Consider the following 25,736-nt stretch of genomic DNA (forward strand, 5'->3'; position numbering starts at 1 on the left):
TTATATGCGTGTCTCCTATTACCATTTTTCAGTCGCATAGCTGATATGCCTGGTCTTGCCTGCCTCGATCGTCTCGGCTCTGGAGTGAAATCAAAGAGCAGCCCAGTGGGCGATTTCACAACAGCTGCGGCACGAAGAAGCAACGTGCACTTAGGAGAGGCCGGGGCGTACGGCGCGGTGGCACGGAACGGCGTGGCGAGCACCAAAGTACATGGCTGCAAGGTGAGGAGGATGCAGGAGGACTTTTCAATGGCTCCTTCAGGCAGTGACACGCGCTCGGGAAGCGAGTCACAAACATCAAATCAGGCAGTGGCTCGAGTGGGAAAAAGGAAATCTAGTGTCATCTTTTGTATAAACTCCATAAACGAATAGAATATGATGTGAAAGCTCTCTCGTCTGTTCTGTCGGCGTAAAGTGATATTTACTGAAGCAGCTCAGCGATCAACACAAGGAGATCACTTTTTAAATCTGGAAAATATGTCATATTTGGGGCATAAGCACTTCATAAAGGGACTAATTGGATAAAGGCTGATTTAACTGTAAAGTGGGGTTACATTTTTATACCTTTTTTGTGTTTCCATGTTATGCTCCTTTGTAGAATTATTTCATTTCATCTTTTAGTGAAATATTACTTTGATAATATTGAACGCCACGGCATCATGTTGATTTTGTTAGTTATGATTCTGTTTAGAATAAAATAGAGCATAACGTAGGTTTGTGGTGTGGTCTGGACACACTTTCCCATTGAATTGAATGACAAAATGCGTCTGAACAGGAAACCAAATATGGGACGCTAGACGAAGCTGAACGAAGCTTGTTCGGAAAGAAAAGAATAAATCTTTGGTGGTTTTAGTGGGAAGGACGGTCACCCACAGAAATGTATGTATATAAATTTCCCCAATAAAGTTAATCTCCATGCTTCATCCACCTAAGAAAGGACAAAACCGGAGGCCTCCACCGCCCTCCTTTGCCCGTCACCATCAACAGCTGGAACTCATTTCTGAGGAAAGGCCGACTTTGCGACCTTGTACCAGATACAGAAGACGTTTTACCACAGCTCCATATTTGGGTTTGGCGCTCGCAGCTACAGTAGTGGCCAGCTGTCGGGGCTAAAGGTTTTTTCCCCCTCCGCTGTTCCCCAAAAAGCCACAACGCACGAGGCCCGCCTGTATGCGCGTGTGTGTGTGTTCGCGCCGCAGCCCTGCCTCACTCGTACCCGTGTACTGGAGGATGGGTTCACGGGGAGTGTACCTGTGGTTACAAGCGAGGCCCGTCGCATCCACAGCTAACACCTACACACCCGGGAGGAAGCGGCCTGTGTGCGCAATGCTGACGCACGCCCTACACGATCCCCGGGAGAGGACTTAGTCACCTCAACGGCGGGGGATGTGACGAGTACAGCTGAGGAAGCAGCGTGATGGAGAAATGGGGGTGAGGGGGGGGGGGGGGGGGCTTAGGATGCGAGACAGCTGTGGCAACCAAACTGTAGTACGACGCTTTCTGAGCTTACAGCGATGGAATGATAAGTATACGTCCCCCCGCCCCCCCCCCCCCTGCGCTCAGAGAAGACACACAGGATTGCTCATGTCCAATTCTGACATCTGTTTGATGTGTGTGAACAATAGTTGTCAGTGAGGCAGCGCTTTTCACCGGACCTCCTAGAAACTGATAATTATTACTTACCCACCCGATACAAGCGAGACTTTACGACTCAATTCATCATTTTTCAGCCGTAAATTGTTGCCCCCGTGTAAAGGATTAACAAGCAGAGCCTGTTTGCCGAGTTGGAGCAGAATCCTGCCCAGTCATCAACAGTTGGGGAGGGGTGGGGGGGGGGGGGGGGGGGGGGGAGACCACCAGGACAGCTGAGGGCGGCCTGAGAGGGAATCTTTTATAGTGCTGTTAAATGAAGTCTCAGATAAGTTCTGTCCCTGGGCCCTGGAAGAGTTAACAAAGCCCCGCTCACAGTAACACCTCATGTCACCTCCTGCTCACATCACTCAGCTTTTCAAGTGTAACAGCTGCTTCCTTCCACACGCATAGCGATATCCTCACTCATTCACACTGAGGGCTTAACTGTCCCACATAACACCCCCCAGATTACTGGATATCCTACGAAGTGAGATGTGATTTGCTTTTCAATGACTAACTTGTATTTTGCAAAGATTTGATTGAGGCCCCCCCCCCCCCACACACACACACACACACTTATCGCGTTGGATCGACGAGATTAAAGTGAATTAAGAGAGCGAGCGAAACGAAGACACTCTGAGAAACGTTTCATTATATTTTTAATCTTTTGCTAGTGTCTATTTCGGTGATTCTGGTAATGACAGCAGTCGGCAGCTGCCTCTTCACACCCACAATTCCACACATGCAAAAAGCTAATAACTCATGGGACGCATAACATGCGTCAAAACGCAATAACGTTACTGACATTTTGGGGGGCTGATTTGAGTCATGAGTCAACCACCTAACATTACTCATCTTCTATGACAAGAAATTTAGGTCGTAGTAAACTACACTCCTGTTGCTACATGAGAAAAGCCATCAATACACCTGAAAACTGAAAAGAATGTGCCAAATATGCTTAGAATTTAAATTAAAAAGCCCCAGGCTTAAATTATAATAAATTTAAAAAAATATATATATATACATATATATATTCTATATAAATTTGAATGCCCTTTCATAACACCCCACCAATGGCTCAGTGATGCGCGATTACGATGCTGTGGGCGTTCATCCACCGTGACGTAAACTCCTCCATCTATCTACGGAGCTTCCCAACGTGCCGGATGCTGCCCACTAATACAGAAAGGCTGCAACCATAAACAAAAACAAAGTGGTAGCGTGGGTGAAGTTACGAGTTTTTTTTCTAACTGCCTCCAGAACTAAACATTATTGTGGATGAAGATCTAAACAGAGCTGGAACTGTGACGCGCTGCAGCTGTGGTGAGTAAGACGTGATCATAACAAATAGCCTCGTTTCAGTTTGGGACATTTTAGTGAAACGGTTGTTTTTGCATTTGCTCAGATATTAAATGTAGACCTTTTCATCAAGATTATTTTTCACTACTTTGGTGTCTTGTTTGTGCTGTGGTTGGCTGCAGTAAACAGCTTTTTTTTTTTCAAAACCAACATAATTGCTCCTATTTTTAAATATTCATTCATTCAAATTCCTTGCATCATCGTTCTTTTCGAGCTGCGTTTCTTTTGGACTAAAACATCCCATTTTCTCCGCGCAGCATGAATTGGATCCTGATTTTTGTGGTCGAACCCAAACCAAATGTCAAGACCTGAGACTCTGGTGCAATCCGACGGGCCACCTCGGAGGTACGCCTGTCCAGACGCCGCGACCGAAGGTCATTTTGAAAAGAGTGGGCGTGACTAATAGCGCGGCGGCGGCTCGATCCACAGAGCCTGTCGAGCTGCTCTCCAGTGGCCTGTAAATACAGAACACTTTGCAGATGTGAGAGGTCTGCTCCTCCCATGCTGCTGCTGCTGCTGCTGCTCACCCGCACCATTCGATGGGCGCACAGATACTCCGCGTTCGGCCACCACCACAACCAGCAGTCTTTTGCGTCACTAGAAATGAGTTTATCTTGACGCTGGCTTAAAAAAACAAAAGTCACTGGCTCTACTACGCAGACTAGATGGAGACATAGAAGGAGCGAAGGAAGTTGTTGTTTATCTAGTTCAAAGTGGTACTTACCGTAATGCTTCGCTTACGTAGGACTGATAGGACGAATTACTTTAAGAAAACAACAAGGGCCGAGGGAATGTTTTGTTCTGTGTCTATTTGTGTTGGATCTTGTCCTCTGATACGTTAGATATAAATAAATGAAAATGTCTTTCCATTTCGAGGCTAAAGGTTTATTGATTCAGACTCTACAAATCATGGGTCAGAGTGTCATCGCATGAGTCAATACTTTTTCTATGAGGAATAAAGCGCACCACAGGCAATTAAACATGACTTCACTGGTCTATAGGTTCAGACGAAGTTGTCGAATCCTCGTCACCAAAGGATTTAAACAACAAAATACTTTCCACGAGGACTTCAGGGGAAAGGCTCCAACAACCAAGCTTCATTTGAAACGAATGGTTATAAACTCTTTGCAGATCATTTGTCATCTGAAGGCAAATATTTGAGGCACGATTTTTTTCATCATAATGTCTAATTGATGAGTTTGCTGCTCACTAGATGAGTAAAATGTTCTGATTCTGATTCACTCTCAGATGTTTTTCTGTTGTTGTTCTGGTTTTCTGGCTCGATAGTGACACTGTAGTGCCGAATCCCCACCAACCAGCAGCGTCCTTTGTTCTACCGAGGCCCGCGTCAACAAATATCTTTGACTAGGGATTAGTAGATTTTCTGTGGCTGAAGCATACGCAATGCACTGTGCACGTGAATTCAGCTTTTTCAACATTTTTTGATTTGATTTTTTTTCAAAGGCAAATTCAACATATGGAATGTGAGAGAACAAAAGGTCCAACCGTGGTATGTGTGACCAAGATGCAACACCTTGTGAAGTTGTACAATTTGTGTCATTTCCACTTAAGTTAAGCATCAGTTTCTTGAAAGGGTAACGTGCGTGTTTGGCTTCGGGCTGGGGAGTGAAAACATACATGTAAAGGTGAGTGCGTGTGTATGTGTGTGGGCCTGCGTGCGTGCGTGCGCAAAATTGTGGCCGGTGGGCCCCCAGCACTGACTGCTGAGGCTGGAGCAATCAAATGTTCAGCTGTGATTTCCATCAACACATTCCTGGACGCTCACACACTCTCTCTGCGGAGCTGCGCTCAGCACCCCCCAAGGATGTGACCTGCAGCCGGCAGACACATGGCTGCCTCACAAGCGCTTATCACAACACAGCAGCCCGTAGGATAATGGGGAGGCCTTAATCTGAAGCCACGTGGAGCCCAGCAAACTCGGACTCGTGTCGCTCCTTCACACTGGCCTCATAGAAAAGAGTGAATGATATACTACACCGGCTCCGCCAGAAGGCCAGCAGGTCTCGCCATGCCGGACTGATTACAGGGTAGAGGTCAGACCAAATGGACAACAAATGGTCCCCGGTCCTCTACGCTGGGGGTTGGGTGTGAGGCGGCAAACGCTGCTCTGGAAAAAAGCAGCCATTTTTACAGAAAGGGCTTTATGGATATATGAGAATTTGGGCCGGGGGTCCGACAACACTTTTTTGCCTCACGGACCGCTTTCATGTTAGACAACGTTTTTTTGCGGGCCGGTCTTGGAAGTGTGGCGGATAAACACAACGAAATAACCGGCCGACGGGGGTAAGGGAGGTAGGGGTGTGACGAACTGCTCGTAGCGAGTAGTGGGCAACGGTATGAGGTGGAAAAAAGGTGGAAAAAAGTCCACGACAATTTTCCAAAAAAAAAAAAAATCAAATGCCAAAAAAAGGATTCTTTCTGTGGTGCGGGCCGGTACCAAATGGCCCTTTGGTTGGGGACCCCGGATCTAGACCACCGGGAGACATGCACGCTGTATGCATTCTGTCACCATGCTGAGGTTGGACAAACACAGTAAGAAAGGGAGGAATGTCTTGTGGATCCAGAAAATCATTTTAAAAAATTGCTCCACTGATTGATATCACGTTTCAAAAGCAGCCCCAACAAAAGGAGACAGCGTTAAAACAAATCTTAAGGGCTGAAACATTGATACCGAGAAATTTAAACGTTCCCGGCAGCAGAACATCCAACCATCTGGCCTGAATAACTGCACAGCAAAGGGCACTGCCCGGCCGGCAAAGTGTGTTTCTCTTCTTCTGGTCAAGAGAAAAGTCCCCAAACCGCTCCAATCATTCAGCGTTATTGGCAAGCTGCATGGCTGGCATGAAGCCCAAATGGATCGCGTGCTTTAGAATGCATGAGGGGTTCACTTCGAGTTTAGCTCCAGCCTTGAACACGCGGGTTAGTTTTCCCGGCCAAGGCAATTTGCAAAGCATGCTCCATGTCTCCGCTGAAAAGGTGTTGCAAAGGCTTTGCATTCTTCTTGCTACACAAATATTGTTGGGTGGGCTGAGTAATGACCAGCTGTTATGTGTAGTATTAATAATGGGGGGCGGGGGGTGGGGGGGTGGTTGTGTTTTTGTTTTTCATGGCAAGTGGCAGCGATTCTTCGCCTCCACGTTCTCCGTTACACGACACATTTCGCAGCTATAGCTTTTCATTCAAGGAATGTTTAGGCAACTCCTATTTAATCGCACCCCCGGGGGGCTCCGTGTCAGGCACTCCTCGCGTAATGAATGTACGTCGGCTCTGAGCGGCTATGTTCAAACCGCGTTGGGTACAGCTGAAATTTCATTTGCAATGCAGACGTATGCCCTGCCCTGTTGAATCAAAAGGAGGAAGAAAAACTTTGGTGAAAACCCAACGGTGACTCAAAGCAGTGACTGGTTCAGTGCAGGAGCCCGTCTGAGCTGCTGAGCTTGTGGTGGCCTGCGTTCGCCATGTGGTGGAGCTGAGTGATGGTTTCCCAACGTCCGCCTCCACCAGAACAGACAGCGAGGCCGGCACAGCCATGTGCGACGCTCTCTCGCTCTCTCTCGCTCTCTGTGTCACTGCGAGGTCTCAGGGGCGACGCTCCCGTTTGATTTTCACTTTCTGTCCCCTGCAAGTCAGTCGGTGGGAAAGTCGATATTTCTAATGACTGCATTTTCCTCCGATTTTCCGTCCCGTTGACGATGCAGCTTGGAGCCGTGCGAGCGCGCCTTGCACAACGCAGGCGGGGAGAAAAGCCCATGATCTAGTAGCTGTAAACACACACCCGTTACAGGAGGTGCCTTGGCAACGCTAGCGAGCAATAACTGCATTCTAAAATGGGTGTGAAAGTCTCCTCTGCAACACAGCGGGCTCTTGTCTCTCGTCTTCCTCCTCTCGCTCACTGTCTCTTTCCTCTCGCTGTAACCCTCGTTCTGTAGCCGCAACGTCTTTGTCTGCTTCCTGTCATGCATTCCCTCGTTTCGTATCACCCCCCCCTGCTTTTATTCACACTATCTTCCTCGTTTTGCTCTCTCTGTCCATTTACATCTGCACCCCCTCCCCTCGCTCTCCCTCCTTAGAAGGCACACATACACGGATAATACTGCGGCTACATGCTGCAGCAGCCAGCCGTACTCCACTGCAGCCCTTCAACACAATGGTCATATGTCTTACGACCTTTTGGATGGAAACGGTGGAAATGGGCGGACGTGTCCACTGCATCCCACGTCGAGCACAAGAGCCTATTCCGCTCAAACAGATGTTTTTTTAAAACCAACCTGTTAATCACAGCCAGAGAGAGCCCATTATTTCCATAGCCGTCCTCTCTGCGAACGTTCGCATGCGTCAATCACAGCAACATGCGTGTTTGCTGATATTCCCTTCTGCTGACATGCTGTTTGTACTTTCAGTGAAGCCCTCCCCCTGCCTATGGACATACCACCCCTGCTTTGCCCTGTCTTGCCTTCTCCCGCGAAGCATGACAGAACTAGGCGTGCTGTTGTAGCTCAATGGGCCTTTTTTTTTTTTTTTTTAGAACAGGCACATTCGCACACATGCACAAACAAAAACACCTCGGGGACAGACATCTGATGATCACGGCACATGACAGGACGTACACTGATGCCATTGTCTGAGTAACCGAGAGTGACTTGAGGACAAGCAAACACATACATGAATGTGCAATAAAGTGTCGCAGAAATATACGACATCAGTGAATGTTTGGCAGCAGAACTTGTGTCGTGATCTAAATAATGTGTGCTGTAAGTGAAAACAGTGTCTAGCGTACCGTATAATTGCTCAGTCATGTTTTATCCATTACGGCTACTGTATGCCTCAGCCCATTTGTTCAGCGCTTTGAAATATTATATTCACTTTGGTATCGTTGCAACACGAGCACCTTTGATAGGGTCGTCATAGAGTTTCATGGGCCACCAGTCACGTGGTCACAAGCCGTCATTAAACACCCAGGCAGACAGGTGCTACCACCAGAGATTCCCCGACGCAGCACAAATGAACCTATCTTCCTTTAATCGCCATTAAACGTGACTTGATGGTCACCGTTTCCTTTTTCATAAATGTTCGCGCTGCGTGTCTTGGGTTTAGATCTTGGGTCACTGACACTTTGAATACAGGACGCTCACGAGTAAAATGAGTACATCAGTACACTGTTTATCACATAATCCAGCTATGAAATTCAACTGAACTTTTTTTTCATGGCGGGAAATAAAAGAGGCGATTTGAATCCCTATTTAAAAACAAGATGGATGCCTTCTGTTTATGCTTGAAACCAAACTTGGATGTTGGCAGCAGAGAGAACCTCTGTTTTTAAAAACAATGGGCCCTTTCTTCATCTGCCAAGAGCTGCCGCTCAGATAATTCTGCTCAGTTTAAGTCTGCTCACGGTAAACAATAACGCTACAGGGTGATGATGAAGGGGAGGGGGGGGGGGGGGGGGGGGGGGTAACTATGCCTGCGTGTGAATTCCGGCCACGCCTCTCGTAGAGATGTGGGACGTCCGCGATTGGTCATAGCGCCGTCAAGGTCAGCGACAACAATTGCAGCATCTCCCCCCATGGCGTTTGGAGGCATTGCCGAAATGACAAACGTGCGCTAACTCCGCTCAACATCACCGCCTCTTATCTGCGCAAACGTCGAAGTCTTGAGACATGACGTAGCGGCCCTCAAGTTCCTTTCCAGGTGAACATCCGCTTTCTGACACATGCGTGCCAGACGATCCGCCGCACGCAGTTCTCTGACCCGATAACATCGAGCGCTCCCGTGATCCGTGCAGGCAGAGGCAAAGCTCCATGAATCGTATCCGCTATGCGAGGTGTATAGCTGTGCTTTATACATATATATTTATTTATTTATGCCGGCTCCATCCACTCAGACAACAAGCCGCCCGCAGCAGTCACACCCAAAACTGCCCGCACTGCCATGAACAAACAGACCACCCTAGCAAATGGAAGCAGCTGTTATCAAAACTCCCTCATCTGCTACAGTACTTTACAAAACTTTGCGTGCACGCTCCTGCTGAACGAGCCTGTTAGATTCTATCACTCACTCTCGAGACACTTTCTTCTTCTCACAGCATTCCTCATCTTCCGTGGAGCTGCCTTTTTGCATTTCGCACCGGGGTCTACCGCTCGTGTACTCGCGTGCAGTTATGTGGCGTTTCACATTTACCAGCAGACTGCGGTGAATGGAAAAAATAAAAATAAAAAATTGAGATCACAAACATGCGTTGCGTCTGAATTCCTGTTTCGCTGATTAATGGGCCACAGGCGCATGTGTGGACAGTTGCTCTTCACGCGCGTTACCGCTGTCACACGCCTGTTGGCGATGGCTCCTTTTCATCTCTCGTTTGGCAAGAGAAAAGACGTCAGGACATCGGTTAATGTGCGCCTCTTCACTCGGGGAGTCGGTACTTACTGGTTTGGACGTTAACAGTGCTGCTGGAGTTGTCGCGTCCCAGCGGGTTTTCCATCACGCATGTGTAATTCCCAGAATCCTCCAGTTTCGCTGGGGTGATTTGGACTCTGGAGTTTTTCCTGTGGGAGACAACACTTGCACAGCTGAGTCAGGGGAATCAGGGCAGGGAGGAAATAGCCTGGGAGGGCAACAAGTGGAGTCATGGGGGACAAAGAGGCAGACAACGGGGCACGCAGCCGCATGGCAACCACTCTGTGCTGGGTAGGAGCACATCATCTCACTCTCTGGGGCCAGATCAGAAGGGGAAAAAAACGCTTACAATAAGACTGCATGGCACAAAGTCATTTAGTATTCTCTAGTATTGGTTTTACAGCCCAAGTGAATATTTTTACGTCAGTAAGAAAATTGTTTAATTGAGCTCTTTTGCTGGTGGCTATTTTCTACAAACAAATATTCCAGATATCCTCCTACATGCACTGTACTAAGAGCTCACCAGTGGTCGACTGTAGAACTACAATAAAATGAATCCTAAGCAACCCAAAAGACATTTTTCCTGCAACAAGGTAAGATATAATCCTCTATGTTTACAGTCCAGTTTAAATTAAATCCCTGAAATGTTTAGCTGCAACATGTTAGAATGTGGTGCAACAATGAACCTGCAAAGTGTTGCTGAAGATAGCAATTTGGAAAACACAGTTTCTTGCTGCCTCAGCCTCTCTGCATCTCACACGGTTTGGTTTACAGGACATCGGTGACTTGGTACTCACAGGCTGCTCCGTATTTTGATTTTTTTGCTCTTCTTCAGCTCGCTGCCGTCTTTGAACCACTTGTAGGTGGTGGCTAATGGGTTCCCTTTGGCCTCACACTTCATTACGAGCCTGCTTCCCTCACCCACTATTATTGGATTCTTCATTGGTTTTAACTTTGGAGCCGCAGCTAAAAAAGAAAGAGAAAGAGAAGCAAGTCAACGTTATTAACCGCTATAGACACAAACTTGATGAGAAGTTTGGTTTGCGCGGCTCATTTTGGCTTGTGTGTGTTGATGTTTCAGGAAAAACAGCGAGACAAAGAAGGACAGAGCGGGGGAGCCAATGGTCATCTCTAAGGACTGAGCCAAAAACTCTCTCGTGTGACCACCAGATGTTGTCACTAGAGACATTATCAACCCTGCCTCAGACTAATAAACAAGCTGAATTTCACCCCCTCTTTGCTGCTATAAAAACACCTGAAGCAATATTTAGCAAACATCCACTGGCTCGTGAGGTAACCACAAAATGATGCACAGTTAAATGGAAGTGGTAGGCATAAAAAGCCAATAAAACATTGAAGCTATAATAACTAGTTGGTTGATGAAAGCATTGAAGTTAAACACCTTTTATTATAACTGTTTATTATAATGATGAATATTCAGCAACGTTACAACTTTAATTTACTCTTGAGCTGGTTAATATCTTATAATTGTGCTTGTTTCATTGTATGTATTCAACAAGACAAAGACAAAAACAAAAGTCGAAATATGAAAAATGATCTTTGTTCAAACACACACGCGCAACACACACACACCAACAATTGCCAGCTGACAGCTGCACACATGTTTAGGAGAAGACTCATCCAGGGTGGAAGCGGGAGAGAAGGGGTGAACGAGGGTCAAACCGAGGGCTGGCCAAGATGCACCCCCCCCCCCCCCACACACACACAAACACTCTCACTCTTTATGTGTAACATCTACAATTACATGCGTATGCTAAACTAAGCAGTCCTGCAAGCTGCAGCTGCTTTGCTGCACCACCTACAGCGACAAACAAAGCATGACAAGCAAAGTGACGAGTTTACACAGGTAATAACGTCGAGGTGCACTAAAATAATCCCCCGTTGACCTGCTTTTTCACCGTCCCACTTCAGTCATCTGGTAACGGCGACATATCTGCACAGGAAAAACCCAAATGATGCCGTGTTTTGTTTTCATATCCAATTGTGGATTTAAATGGAAAGTTATATTTTTAGATTCAATTGGATATAAAACAGCATTTCCACGCATTTTCAGCTGCTGTGACGATGGGGTATGTGCCAACAGTGACCATGTGTTCGCATTTGGCGGACAGTAAATGTCATGATTCTGCATTCTGTTGTTTCATACTGATCCTTATTGTACAAGACACATAACACAATGGCTTCACATGCAAAGATCTTTATTTTTTCTGGTGTTGATTCTTGCGCTTTGCAATAAGGTGCTGTGCCTTGTGAGTAAATCTTACTTGAGACGTGATGTGGATGTTTGGTTGCGTATAGATGATTTGAGAAATACGTATGCTCTAATTGGAATCAGCTTAATTTGAACTGTCGCTCGACTATGGAGTGATTGTTGACAGCTCTTTAAATAGCTAAAAAACAGCTCAGATCAATGGGAAAAACAACTATTCCTAGTTCAACCGCATCTGTTTGTTGCTAAAAGTATTGTGTAGCTGGTAAGACTTTTATCTGTGAGCAGCTTTCTGTTGTACAATGCGAGTGATGATATTCATAGCGAAGACAAAGAGTCTCACAGAGACGTGCACTTTAATAAAGAGAAAAGTAACCTTATTGAGCACATTGTCAGGACGGTTCTTTGTGCCGCGGTTGCTCCAGCTGTTCGTTTGAGATTCTAGTGTCCCAAAAAAGGTTTGAGACAGTATAAATGATGTTTAAAAAAAGGCTGAAACCATAACATTACAGTATATATGCAGCACTAATGCAGTGTATTGCCATTTGTCTATAGCCTCAAGCAGCACCGTATACAGAACGCGACACAGCTAATGATCCAGATGTTCCACATTAAACATTTTTTGGTATTTAACCAATGCAACATAGTATATGGGACTTGCAGTTAAATACAGATCAGGCAGAAAAGTGCTCTACGGTCTGCTGATCTGGCTAATTTTCACATTAGGCCGGCTAACTGAATCAGTTGCACTGTAAGTAATGACAGAGATGTTTGATAAGCAGCTTCATCCCACATTCTCATGAGCCGCACAACGCCCCAGCGACGGCGGGTCACTCAGTCGGAGAACGGCAGGAAGGAGTTAGCACGATATAGAAAGAGGACTTTTTTTTTTTCCTCGCCTGGAGACAGTTTTTCGTCCTTGCCAAGCAAATTAATCAAACTTTGTCCTTGCCTGGAATAGTTACAGAAACACAGGACTGCACTTCTCATCAGGCCCGTGAGCCAGATGTGTAACAGGGTCTGCTCCGGCTACAGGGTAATGTTTTAATGAAGACGCAAGTCCATCAGACACTCCAGATTTCGGATCCAGATGTTTAACATTATACTGCATCAAGGTTAGTCTTTCCAGCTCCTAGTGTGCGTAACACAAAATAAATGAACAAAAACAAATCCCTCATGTCCAGAAACTTCTAAAAATGATAAAATGATGTACTGTTATAGCTTCCTCAGTGATGTATAGTAGTTTCTCATGTATCATAGCTCATACTTTGATGGGAAAAAAACTACTTGAGATGATGCATCTAAATTTCACAAATTCCACTTAGTGTTTTTCCAACAACCTAATAAAGATTTATCACCATTGGAAATAGAATAATTACTCTGAGACGAATAGTTATCTCATTTTCCATTACACTACTGGAAAAAGTGTCGGGCAGCAACGATAAACCCCCGAACAACAGCCCGATTCTCTCCTTTTGAAGCGGAGGGGCAGCTGCAGACATGGACTATAAAAAACAAATTTGAGAATAGAAGCCTAACCGGCGTGTCAACAGCTCTTGCCTTGGGTAACAGTTGGAAGCTTCAGCGGTTCAAAAACAAAGTCACTTGATGAATTAACAATGGACTGCTCGTATTATTGAGTTAACATTTCTGTTTTACTTCCAGGAGCTTAGAAAAGGAATCCGAGGCATGCCTTTGTATTTCCCCTTCGAGACAAAGTATCCCTGATTACTCCGGAGTTATGTCACTTCACTGCACGTTGTCAAAAGACAAATTACATGGCGAGACAGCCCAAAAAATGGGTTCTGCATGTGGGAATGATCTTCAGGCAGCGCGCACAAGTCACCGTAACACAACATCTGCTCAAATAGATCATTTCAATAGCTTTCAACCACAAACAATATACTTTCCCTAAATAATGATCTGCCACATTGTTTACACGTGACTGAAAGCACTACTTCTCTCCCACTAAACTCTGCAGACATGCTATAAACAGGGTTTCACTTTTGGTGAATTAGGACCAAAAGCGGCCAAATAATTAATACTTGCATCCCAGCAGCAGAACTGGTTAGCTTGGTGCATTGGACATGGTAAAACCAAAGTTGTATAAATCGCACACAGTCCGCCAAGGTTTAATATTACATAGCATTTTTTTATCCAAAGAAACAAAGTTTCTTTCCATCCCTGTCAGACAAACAGGATTCCTACTCACAATTTCTCTATTTTAGTATAAGTAAGTAATAATTGCAATTTATAAAATGTATAACAACAAGTTACCAGAATGAAGTGGAGGATGGAGAACCACCACATCTTGCAGTGCTAAAACAAAGTTTATTTTTGAGGTTTGAATCGACAACTTTCACACAATCATTTTATAGAAAGGCTTTTTCAGCACAAAATAAAATAACATTTCCTTTAAACCGCCAACAGACTCAAAATACATTACTTTTGCATAAATCTTGACTTTGAAAACATGAAATCTTATTTGAACCATCCCCCTGCTGTGCCCTTCTCACACGGCTTTCTGACCTTCATCGGGTCAAAGTATTTTTGTGGCGTTTTTGTTGTCAATGTATAAATTGATCACTTCCTCGACACATAAATAAAACTATTGTTAAGTTACAAAAGGGATATGGCCAATTTCCATCGAGTCAACTGCAGGATAGAAGAAAGGCAAAGAGATGTTTTTCATGGGTTGGTAGACGGAACCAGATGGAATAATGTGCTACACTCCAAAAGTTGCTGCGAGGGAGACTTGCTATTCTGTCTCTGCAAGATGTGTAAGCAGATGGACTCGGATACATTTTTGCCCTCTTCCTAACCCGGACTTGTGACGTTGGTCAACAGTTATTATTGTGTAACACTGCCAACTAACTTCAAAAAGAAACAAAACATGAAGAGAGGGGACCAGCGATTTCATTTCATTTGAAAAATGCTTTTATATCAAAATCTTGTCATGGTTTGTCTTTAGACATTTTCTCTCTGAACCACGTTTCAAGAGACTTCTGGTTGCTCCCCAATTAGGGGTTTTGATCAGCTACGAGGAGACTATTTAGACATTAGAGTTAAAGTTGCATTACCTGGATTCAAGAATAGTTTTCCAGTTGTTTTTTTGTACGAGCTCACGGCAACGTTGTTAGAGCAATTATATAAAAGTATGATCCTTGCTGAATTTTGATCCGTAATTATCTGAGGCGTCTTCACCTCGTCTGACTGTCTAGTGGTTTCTCTGAAAAAAACTGTTGATGAAGAATTCGAGCAGCTCTATTTCAATTATAAAAGGAGTCAGTTCATAGAAAATATGCATCTGGAATGAACTTAAAGAGCCAATTCTCTACCTGCACAACTAATTATAAGAACCTTCACTACGCACGCAAACCCAGTCAGAAAACGACATGCCGAGTTTTGTCTTGAATGTCAGAGGGATGGTGGACGTGACGCGATTACGACATCACGAACAACACAAGGAACATGTAGGTCAGGCAGACTGTACAGGGGATTTCAAAGATCCTCTTTGACAAAAAGCGGGATATACATTCATGTCGCATTGTATTGACGACAGGTTCGATGTAACGGCTGTGGTACTTTGCTCTGCTTGTCTTATTCATAAGTTTTTCTATCCCTCAGGGCTCTTGTCTCTCCAACAAGGACCCACGTTTTGGCACAGATGTCGTTGTTAGAGCCTGCAGAAGTTTTCCCTGTCAAACCCTTGGCCTGATGGATTAGAAAAGTACAAATCCGGGTGACATCATAGTCAAAGGGCAATTATAGCCGAGAAGTACTTGCTGCACAACCTCTTTTAATAACGTTCTCTGGAAAAGTACGGTACACGAGACAATACTGACTTGTTCCTGCGATGCTGACTGACATCACATACAATTATACTTTGATACATCCCCCCACAAGCCCTCCAACGTGTGCACGCTAGCACCCACAATGCAACATACAGTTAGTGACTGTAACATATTAGTATTTGCAAGGAAAATTAAGTCTATAGTTTTAACACATAATACAATGCATCTCATGTCTAGAAGCAAAAACACAAATATCTAGTGTTAAATTCTTTGTGATTTGCTTTTCCTTTACTTATTTTGCACATCAAAATATGGATACATTATCGTGTGTCCATATTTTGCTGGATGAGCACAATGTCCATGCAGAACGTTACAAGATGCACAATAGGCGCTAATCCCCATTCTTCATTTGGCTCCGTTGTTGCTCCTCAGAACACCACCAAAGAAAGCTAGTTAGCTAAAGAATCTTTTGAATCCACTCAAGAGACGACAACAAAGGTTGTAGGTTGAGGAACCTGTATCACAAACGGCTGCATTTCTGTGTCGTGATTTGGTATTTGATTGATAAACCACATCCTCAACGAAGTGACGTCATTTGTGGTCAATTACAGGCTGAAGTGGTGGTTAGAGGATGTTTAAAAGCTGCGTTTGCGTCCTCTGCACCAGCGTTAGCCTGTTGTCATCACAGCCTACTGTGAAAGCTCCATTTTACAAAAAGGTAGTGAGCATGTATTTTCACTATGGTTACCCAAGTACACACGATGACGGCAAATCTTAATCTTGAGTCATTTGACACACAATGTAACATGAAATAGCTCTGCAAAGACGGAGTTGGTTATTTTTTAAAGTATAAGTAAATGTACAGATCATAAAATCACAATTTACCTACATTTAGAGTACTGTTAGCAATGCATTGGTACAGTTCTGGTCTTCTATTGTCCAGCATGTAAACTCTGTAGTAAAATGTTTTATATCTGGAATTAAACGGATCTGCCTTGGTAATGTGTTGACAGCTCTGACAGAAAGCTGATTCAGATTGTGTTTAACAGTTTCCAGGCTCCATGCTCGTGGTAACTTGCCTTTGGATACATCTGGAAAAAAAGCTCTGGGCCTCCAATGATAATTCAACTACTTTGATAAAACAAATAATTAGAATGGCTTTCAAGGCTTGTTAAAACTGACGTTAAAAGGGTCAGTTGACAGATGAAGAACCACTGCTAACATTTTAAATGCATTGGTGAAAATCGGTCATAGCAAGTAGGGTTTATTTAGACTGTGAGAAGGGAAAATAAAGCAGAGAATGTCCGGTCACGCGGCTCTTCTCTCGGCAGCTGTGCTCATCGACTTTCAAAGACGGCAAAAAGAAACCTGTGTGCTTTTTTTCTGTCCGCTTTAGTTCAGGGACAATTTAATCCCAAGTGTTTTAAGATCACAATCAAACCTGGAACGAGGACCGGCAAATATTTACTTTTTTTTTTTTTCAAGAGTGAACACAAAAACCCACCACATGCAAAAAAAACGCAAGAGAAGCACATTTAAGCTGAAAAGAGGCTTAAGTTAAATATCTAGAAAACGCTAAGCCCACTGTTGAGGGGGGTTTATCTATTCAAAGCTGACACGGCGGGGAACAAAATGGCCACCTTCATCAAGATATGCCGTCTACGATACAGTATCCTTTCACACCAGGTATGAGCCGTCACGGAATTGTCCTTAAAGTGTCACTGAAACGGGGGCTGGGCTTCCCCGTGACCCGAGGTCAAACTGCAGTGACATGCTGCAGCTTGTAGGATCCAGCACTGAGACATTGCTGCGCTTCAATCCACCTTCACAAGTAGCTCCCAGCTAATATTCAGACAGACTTATACTGTATGCTGGGGCTGACTCACCGCTTTTTGACTAATTAAGTCGAGCAACTGTTAACAAGGTCCAAAAAGTGTGCCTATGAGATACTTTAGAACCTGCCGTGTGTGGCGGAACGTTTGTGAAAACTATGCCGTCGATCGCAAAAACCTCCTTAAAAGCACGATTGAAGCCAGTCCTTCGTTTTCAGAGAGCTTAAAAAAAAGAAAGAAAAGAAAGCAGCTTTACTTTTGGCTCCGTGGGGTCCAGAGCCGGTTTAGCTGAAACTTCAGATTTAGTTATATCATATCGTCATATCGTTTCCCTGCAATTGCAAAGTGCTGCCAAAACTAGATGTGCCCCTACAAGCTGTCAGCGTCTGAGGAGCAATCCGTGTGTCAGCCCGGCGGCAGGCTTTGACAGGCAAGGGGATACTTACTTACCAGACTTCCGTGAAACAGTTATACAAAGTTAATCTTACTTAATCATTCTCTCAAAGACTCACTCTCTCTCGTGTGTGTGTCTCTCTCTTTCGCTCACGCACGCACGCACACAAAGCAAATGTCCATAAACATGTATTTGTATGTACGCGAAATGTTGCACAAAAAAAGGCCTTTCATTTAATTTTACCTGTTGCGGACTCAAGCTCTATCTCCTTCTGTTGGTTCTGTTTCTTACCGCCCTTCTTTTTCCCTTTCTTCTCTTTCCTCCTGCTCTCCGTCATGCTGTCAGAAGAAAGTATATCCTCTCAGGAGAGGACGCGGAGAGAAGAAAAAAAAAACCAGGTAGTCCTATTGGGAACGTGTGGCAAGTGGGCACCAGCAGAATCTGAGCCTGTTACAGCGTCTCTGCTGCTATATAGACTCACACCAATCAAGTGCAGGCCAAGCTGGGAGCTAAGGAGAGGGAGGATAGAAGGGAGGGAGGGAGGGAGGGACCAAGGAAAAGAGAGAAAATAAGGAGGGAAAGGTAGGCACTCTGAAGAGGGAATACGGGGGGGAGGAGGGGGAGAAAGAGGGAGGGAGAAGCCGAGGCATTTCCCATTGCTTTAAAGCAATCAACTGTTCCCTTACTAGATCTATACGATAAGCAGAGGCTCTTGCAGGCCCTGCAGCCCCCCTCCCGGTGAGGACACAGCACAGAGTCCCCGTCCACAGAGAAATATGAGCTCTGTCCGTTAAAAAGACGGCCCTGCTCGTCCAGCCAAGTCCGTTTCTAGTTCCTGTACCCCGCCAGCATCTTTCCAATGCCTCGGACAAAAACACAGCAGCGAGACCAGTTAAGATGACCCCCCCCACCACCCCCCGCGCCGCTGACCCCACACCCCGATACTTGGGGCCGGGTCGATGTCGCCGCCCCGAAGCGCCCCACATCTGGTACCGATCTGAGCGACAGAAGCGGCGTGCGAGGTGCCACAGGTCAGATGGGAATCTGCGGCAGACAAAAAATCGCGCAGAATCATCCGTTGCTTCCCTACCTGCTTCCCTAGCTCACCTCACTTGTCTGTCAGCCCCCCCTCCCCTCCCCTCCCCCCCGCCGCCTCCCCTCTCAGCGCCGAAGGCGAGTTGCAGCTTGTCGGCGGTTGCAGCTCGCTCGTTCAGTGTCGCTGCTAGCCAGATGTCATCCATGTCCACGCAGGGGCAATAATTAGGATACACTAAAGCAAGCTTTCATCTTCTAAAACTCCAGATGATACCAGACCGTAAATCTATCAAATCCGGGGTTGTTTTTTTTTCTCTATTTTGAAAAGTGAGCGGGCATCTCAGCTTGTGTACCGTGTGCATGTCAATAGACAGTTTGAAAGCACAAAGGAGCAGGGCGAGGGGAGACTCGCATGAAGGTGGGGCAAGACGGAGCTGAAAGTGCAGCGGCAGTGACTGCAGGGAGAAAACTGCATTGAAGATTTCTAAACTTTCTAAGTGTGGCGACGGACTCCCTGCTTGGCTTTGATACAACAAGTGGATAGTCCACTCCGGATGGCTTGACACAATATGTCATGTAAACATGACTTCGACAATAACACTGCGGCCCCTTCTGTTTATCCTCATTCGACTAACGCCAAACGACATGTCGATCAAAGTATTATTTTAAGCCGCTGTTAATTTTTTGTTCTTCTTCTAATTTCATGCTGACTGAACTCGGATGTACGAAGAAAGAAAAATAGAAGGAAAAAAAAAAAAACATCGAAACTAGAGCAACGAAATGTGTAGATGAGTCATCCGCGGGGGCCCTCAGTTCGGCCCTCCGAGGAGTTTCCACGTTTCTCTGGCGTCATGGGATTGTGAAGGGGGCAGCGGCAGGGTCATGTCTTAACAGGCCAGCACACTCAACGGCCTCATTCGGGGTCAACGAAACCGAAGGGTAGTGGGGGGGGGGTCAAACCCCGAAGCCACGGATTGATACGCCTTCACGTCCGATAGGGGCCGTGCTCTCCACTCCACAGACGGATTGCTGTCTTCCCTCCTCGCGATGAGCTAGCCTGTCAGCCGAGGTAACTGGGGGCTGCCGGCGGCTGCGGTGTGCCGGAGAGACCCGTCCCTGCCTTTCCACCCCTCCACCTCCGCCCCTCACCACACCTCCCAAAGCCTCAACACTGGCTTCCTCCTCTACCGTTCAACAAGACGAGACTCGCTCTCAGGCCCGTGTCTCCCGGTGGGCGTATGTTTTATGCATGTGTCAGAAATCTGAGTATCAGTGACGTCAGGACTGAAATAGAAAAAAAAGGACGACTGTCTACGTGCGGCTCACTGTTTCCCCCCCCGACCGGCTCGTGCAAGCGTCGACGGGGGGTCTCGAAGCGGAGCCACAGAACATGCAAATGAGTCAAATGTGACAATCGGCTGACATGAGGTATGAGGGCGTACTGCACACACAGCTGTAGCATTGGGAACAAGTTAACCCTCGAGGGTTCGAGGGGTCATCAAAACGCAGCTTATGGCGTCTTCTGAACAGTGAGCGGATTCCGAAATTTGCATCACGGAGCAGCGCAGATTCCAAAGAAGCGCGAGCTCCCCGAAGACAACAGTGTCCGTCCCAGTTGGCTGTTACTTAAAACATGGATATGCTAAGAAAAATAAATAATAAAGGGCTTTTTGTTTGTCCTCGAGGTTAGGTGAAGAGCTTTGAACAAGGTACAACGAGCGTCTTAACGAAGGCCATGAAGCACCCAGACACAAATATGGTCTTGGACATGTGCATCTAAATCTCGATCTTTTCTTCTTTTTTTTTCTTCTCGTCCACTCAAAAGCATCTGCTGTTTTTCAAAAGCAGCGTGCTGGAGGTGTGTCTGGGGGGGGGGGGGCACAGTGGGCCAGTGTGGGAGGGGCATCGCTTGAGGAGCACATCCACAAAAAACAAAAATGAGGCCAAGCCCTAAAAGTTAAACTCATAAAGGTTCTACAGGCCCCATCTCTGCCTGCCTCCTATTCCCCCCCCCCCCCCCCACACACACACACACACACACATACAAAAGGGGGGGAAACAGCTCCCTCGTAACAACGGCATACCTGCACATCATCACATTGATGCCGCTCAGGGGCACAGCTGCCCTCTCGCAGGCACCACAGTTTATCTTTTGCGACGTAACGGCTAAACATCCACTAGGTTGTGTTGTTTACGTCCGTCTACCCGTTTGCCAACAAAGTGTAACGCGGTGGGTGGGGGGGTAAAAGCAGTGTAGTGCCTGCTTTCAATTGACTATCAGAAGTGGGGTAAGAGGATTTAAAGGGACAGTAGGAGGGCGGGGGGAACGATAGAGGGTTAAAAAGTGTAAAAAAAAAAAGATTTTGATGTCGTCTTGACGGACAATGACAGGCAACATTCCCACCTGCTGATATCCACCTTTCAACGAGGCACCTGCTTCAACGTGCAACGAGGTGGGACGTCGGAAAACCACGCATGCATGACTGCTTGGTGCCTTAAATAAAAAGCTGCACATCCGACAGCAGGCCAGTGTGTGTGTTGTACAGACACATGACAGAAATGTAGCCCGAGAGTCTGCGCGAAGGACTTACAGACACGACACAAATCAATGTCAGAGACATCTGGAGGGCTTTATTCTCAAGGTCGTCTGTGCCAAGGTCAACTGAGATTCCAAATCTGAGTGTTACTAATGACTCTGCTCAGCAACAGCTGAGCTCGGGAGCACAGAGGCAGAGCGAGAGAGAGAGAGAGAGAGAGACCAAATATCACATCCAGTCTCGCGTACAAAAGAGCAAACAGATGGGCGAATTAAAATCAAGCATGGCTGTTTGGTTGAAAAGCATAGAGGAAACAAGTGTTAAACAAGGAAGTGATCCTGGGTGGAAACAGCTCTTTGACGTTCCCGCAGCACATCGCTGTCACCATGGTAACCACAGTCTTAAGGGTAGCAACTAGAGTCTGCGAGAGAGATGTGGAAGGGCGGATTGAGGATGAGAAAAAAAGGGGTAGATAGACAAGAAAGGGTGTAAGTGAGAAAGCAGGAGATAATGTGTAAGAAATATTATTGAAAATTTGTTCGAGAGCGACGAAGACAGAGAGAAAAGGAGGAAAGGAGCACAGCGAGAGGGTATCTCGCTGAGCCGCTGCAGCCCGGCCACTGTATCGCTGCATAAGAGAGACGTCCACGAGTATGTCTGTGCCAAGCCTGCTGGGAGGCACTGCGGTAGCATCTCGGAGTGGGAGACACGACAAACACCAGCACTGAGCATGCTCCACTCTCAAGGCCACTGAGAAAATAAGATTTCAGCTCTTTAACCTCTTTTTCGTTTGTTCAGTTCTCCACCTCCATTCCAGTATCATGAGCACGTTACACCACCAGAAGCTTCCCCCAGACCTCAGATGATGTGTCAGATAACTGATCGATCCAATGGCAAGAGGAATCGTTGCCACTTACGGCCACGCTGACTCATATTGTGACAGGTTTGATTGGGGGCCGAGAGGAACAAGGGATGAGCATAGCAACTCATCAGCCAATGGGGCATCACACTGCAATAGCAGGCCAGAACCACGGCAGGCTCTCGCACGCACACACACACACACGTTGCCGGAAGTGATCTCCGTGCCTCCATACTCGTACGGATCGTCTTCCTTATCTGGATGGTTGCCAGAGATGCATCACAAATGACAACCATCCATTTGTGTCAGACCAGCAATTAAGCTCGAGTTGATTTATTTGATTTCACTTTCTTTCTTTTTTTTGGTGCTAGTTCTTGTTCTGCTGGCTGGCAGACAGAGCCGACCATGCTGAGACATAATTGGGTGCTTTTCAGTTTTATGAGTGAAAATTGACGCCCATTTGCGCTATCAGCAATGGTTGATTGATGATGCGTGTGGACGCGGTAGAAGCTGTGCACCTGGATGTCAATTGAAATTGTCCACTTCCACAGTGTCAAATTATTTCCTGCTTGCTGAGAACTTTGGTGACCCAACTTTGTAAAAAAAAAAAAAAGAAAAAGTTGGCATGCTACATGCTGATCCATATCTTTCCTCACTTATAACAAAGAGCCTTCACTGTAAATTAACGGTATTTTACTGGCAGCAAGGATGCCAGGAATTTACTGTTATTTTACGGTATAATAATAATATTATATTATACGTAATATATGGTATGTTGTCGTATATTGGATTACAGTTTGTTACCCTACGATTATTGTTTTTGTATTATAAAAAACAGAATGTTACTGTTTACTTATAACCGTATACTTTTGCATTTGATTCCCCACAGATTAAAGAAAGACAACCAAACTCATTTCGGTCATAGTGGTTGGAGTTTATTAGATGCCTTATTTGTAACCAAGAACAAAACATAAAATATGCCGCTGTATGCTGCTGTATACAATAATAAAAAAATGAATATGTCATAAAATTATTAGGAACAAGGTAAACCAACTGCAACAATACGCTATGGAACACTTTCAAATGACCGCAGCAAACGGACGGTGTCCTTAATCCAGTGCCCCTGTAAAACAAACCAAAATAAAATATTTAGAAACACTGTCATTGGTAAAATATTAAAATTACAAAGATGTGGAAGACAACAAGATGTAAGGAAAGAGAATGTTAATCATGCTAGGCAAATAACACTTACCAAGCAAGAGACGAGGCAATGAGAAACTCCTCCGATGTTGAACTGCACAGGTGTTCTGGATGAACTGAGACTACGAGTCTGATGTCACGTTCAGAAGCAGTCGGTCACGATTAACACTCAAATTACTTTTAGGCAATGAACACTTTGAATAATACAAATGTTTTTAATCTTTACATTCCGGCCACTGAAATGACAGCGAAGGCGGCGCATGCGATAGGGAGGGTGTGCTGTGCAGCACAAGGTCGGCGGTTCAAATCCTGGCTGCTCCCTGTGCCAAGTTGAAGTGTCCCTGAGCAAGACACCAAACCTCCAATTACTCCACATAAAATGATATCAAACCATAGGCGTTTTGGATAAAAGTGACAGCTGCATGTATAGTAATGTCCTATAAGTCAAAGTCATCTCATTATGATGACTTACAGGACCTGTTTTTCAGTGGCTGACGTGGGCTTCCATACATTAACCTACAAAAGATGTAGATGGATTGTGATTCACTGCCTTTGTATGTGTATTTCCACCACTTCATAAAATATATGTAGCATGCAGCTGAATTACGGTTGTCTGCTATTATTGTAAATTGACAGCTTTAACTGTTTACTCATGACATTGGCCGTTAACTTACAAGCAAGGGATGGAAATTTAACTGTATATTACAGTTATTATGACATACTGTAAGATACCGTTAGAAATGCACTGTAAATTTACAGCAATTTGTTACAGTCTTCCATTTGGACAATAATAGCTGCAATACCGAAATAGGAGAGAAACCTCCAATGACAGATGCTGTCTGAGGAAGACTTTGATGATCCTCTTAAACAAAAAAAAAATCTTCTTAAGGCCGTCTGATTGAATCTCATTCCCTCTGTAATTTTCCTCTTTAAAACGTATTTATTTTTCTTCCTCCTTGTCTGTCCCGCTCTCTCTCTCTCTCTCTCTCTCTCTGCATGTCTCCCTCCCTTCAGACCAAGCGTGAGATAAAGAGGTTTGTGTGACTGTGATCAGATTGACTTGAAGATAGAAGCAGATCTCCTTCCACCTCCTCATTCTGCTCTTTCTCTGCTCCTCTTACCCAGATTAAAAGACAAACAGTCTCCCACACGCTCTCACAGTTTATCAAACACACACCCACATTGAACCAGGTCTTCACGCAAACACATATGTGTGCTCTCACCAGAGAGAACAACACACGCTCGATCTAAGTGGCCTCCGGGCCGGCAAAGTATACACCGTCACACAAACACACCCCCTCAAACACGCACATACAAACACACACAGGTGCATCTACGTGTGGATGAAGCACGCGGGGCAGTGATGCGTTCGCGGACCGGATTTCCTTATACAAACCGTTCCCCTGTGTTTTGATTACAAAAGACACCGCGTCTGATTCCCGGCATTACGCCACGCTCGTGTGTTTGTTTCCTATGCGCACTCGTTTGCCATTAAAACACAAGTTTTTCTGTCGTCATTGTATATCCTGTACCAAGAGGCCACTGAGTCTGAAAAGAGAGTTTCCGATACTTCAGAAGAGCCATAGTTGTTATCTGCAGGCACAGATGGACAACGACGCTGTATCACACAATTAAGTGAGTTCATCCCTGAAAAGATTTCCCAGCTCTCACTAATTGGTTTGATCAATTCTACTGGTGAATAACTACTTAAACTGAAATTGAAATGAATCCATGATTTATTTCACCCGTTTTGCACATGTCTAAAATCCACTTCAAACTCCGGGAGTGTAAATTACAAGGGAAAACACGGGAAGGTCCTTATCAGCCCCCGCCTTGAAAAACATGTGTGCATCCGCTCTTCGCTCGGCATTCTTCACATCGAATCAAATTCCTTCTGCGCTCTGCACTTGTCCTTTATCTCCAGAATGTGCTTTTAGAGCAGCATAAACATGTCACGATGGGGACACTATGTGGAGTCTCACCCAGAGTGAAAGCAGCTTGCTTCAAATCATTTGCATTTTTTGCCTCTCATGGCTGAACTTGGGCTTATCACCAGTCTCTCTCTTATCTCAAAACAGGCCACTACGCATGTGTGGGCTTAGATCACGCCTTTGGCGGCATAAGCCCCCCGATCAAGGCGGTCTCAAACTGGGTACGCTTGATATGAGCGGCCCCGGTGGACGGTGCCAGGATGGGCTCGCGCTGTGCTAGTCGGGCCCGGCCGCCCAGGAAGCCGGATCCGCGCCCGTGTCGTCTCAGAGGGAGAGGATGAACGGGAAAAACAACCGGGGGTTCTACGGAGGAGGTTAAAGCTGTAATTGTTCTAAAGAGGCAGAACCCACCGCGGTTTGAGCGAAAGGAGGAGCAGTTTTAGCAGCTTTAGGCTAAAATCGAATACTTGAGTTGTAGCCAACAGTCTTAATTGTTGCTCAAATGGAATACATACTAAC

At 45.6% G+C, this 25,736-nt stretch overlaps 1 protein-coding gene and 1 long non-coding RNA gene across 8 annotated transcripts in view; one reads left to right on the forward strand and one right to left on the reverse strand.

Moving 5' to 3' along the window:
- Positions 1 to 25,736, reverse strand: part of nrg2a (neuregulin 2a) — a 56,458-nt gene that overhangs the window by 18,997 nt on the left and 11,725 nt on the right. For 4 of the 7 annotated variants that reach the window (XM_040179856.2, XM_040179858.2, XM_040179857.2 and 1 more), the window contains exons 2-3: positions 10,203 to 10,371; positions 9,436 to 9,554 (exon numbers count right to left, since the gene is read on the reverse strand). In XM_040179856.2, coding sequence (XP_040035790.2) covers positions 9,436 to 9,554; positions 10,203 to 10,371 — 288 coding nt within the window. Of the gene's footprint in view, positions 1 to 9,435; positions 9,555 to 10,202; positions 10,372 to 17,898; positions 18,180 to 25,736 lie in introns of those variants that run through there. The other 3 variants (XM_078106720.1, XM_078106719.1, XM_040179859.2) reach the window with 2 other exon arrangements.
- LOC144410360 (uncharacterized) lies at positions 9,566 to 12,014 on the forward strand. The gene is made up of 3 exons (XR_013468378.1): positions 9,566 to 9,696; positions 9,895 to 9,998; positions 10,487 to 12,014. It is a non-coding gene; the product is annotated as an uncharacterized LOC144410360 (long non-coding RNA).

The sequence above is a fragment of the Gasterosteus aculeatus genome, chromosome 7, assembly GCF_964276395.1.
Source record: "Gasterosteus aculeatus chromosome 7, fGasAcu3.hap1.1, whole genome shotgun sequence".
Classification (NCBI taxonomy): Eukaryota; Metazoa; Chordata; class Actinopteri; order Perciformes; family Gasterosteidae; genus Gasterosteus; species Gasterosteus aculeatus.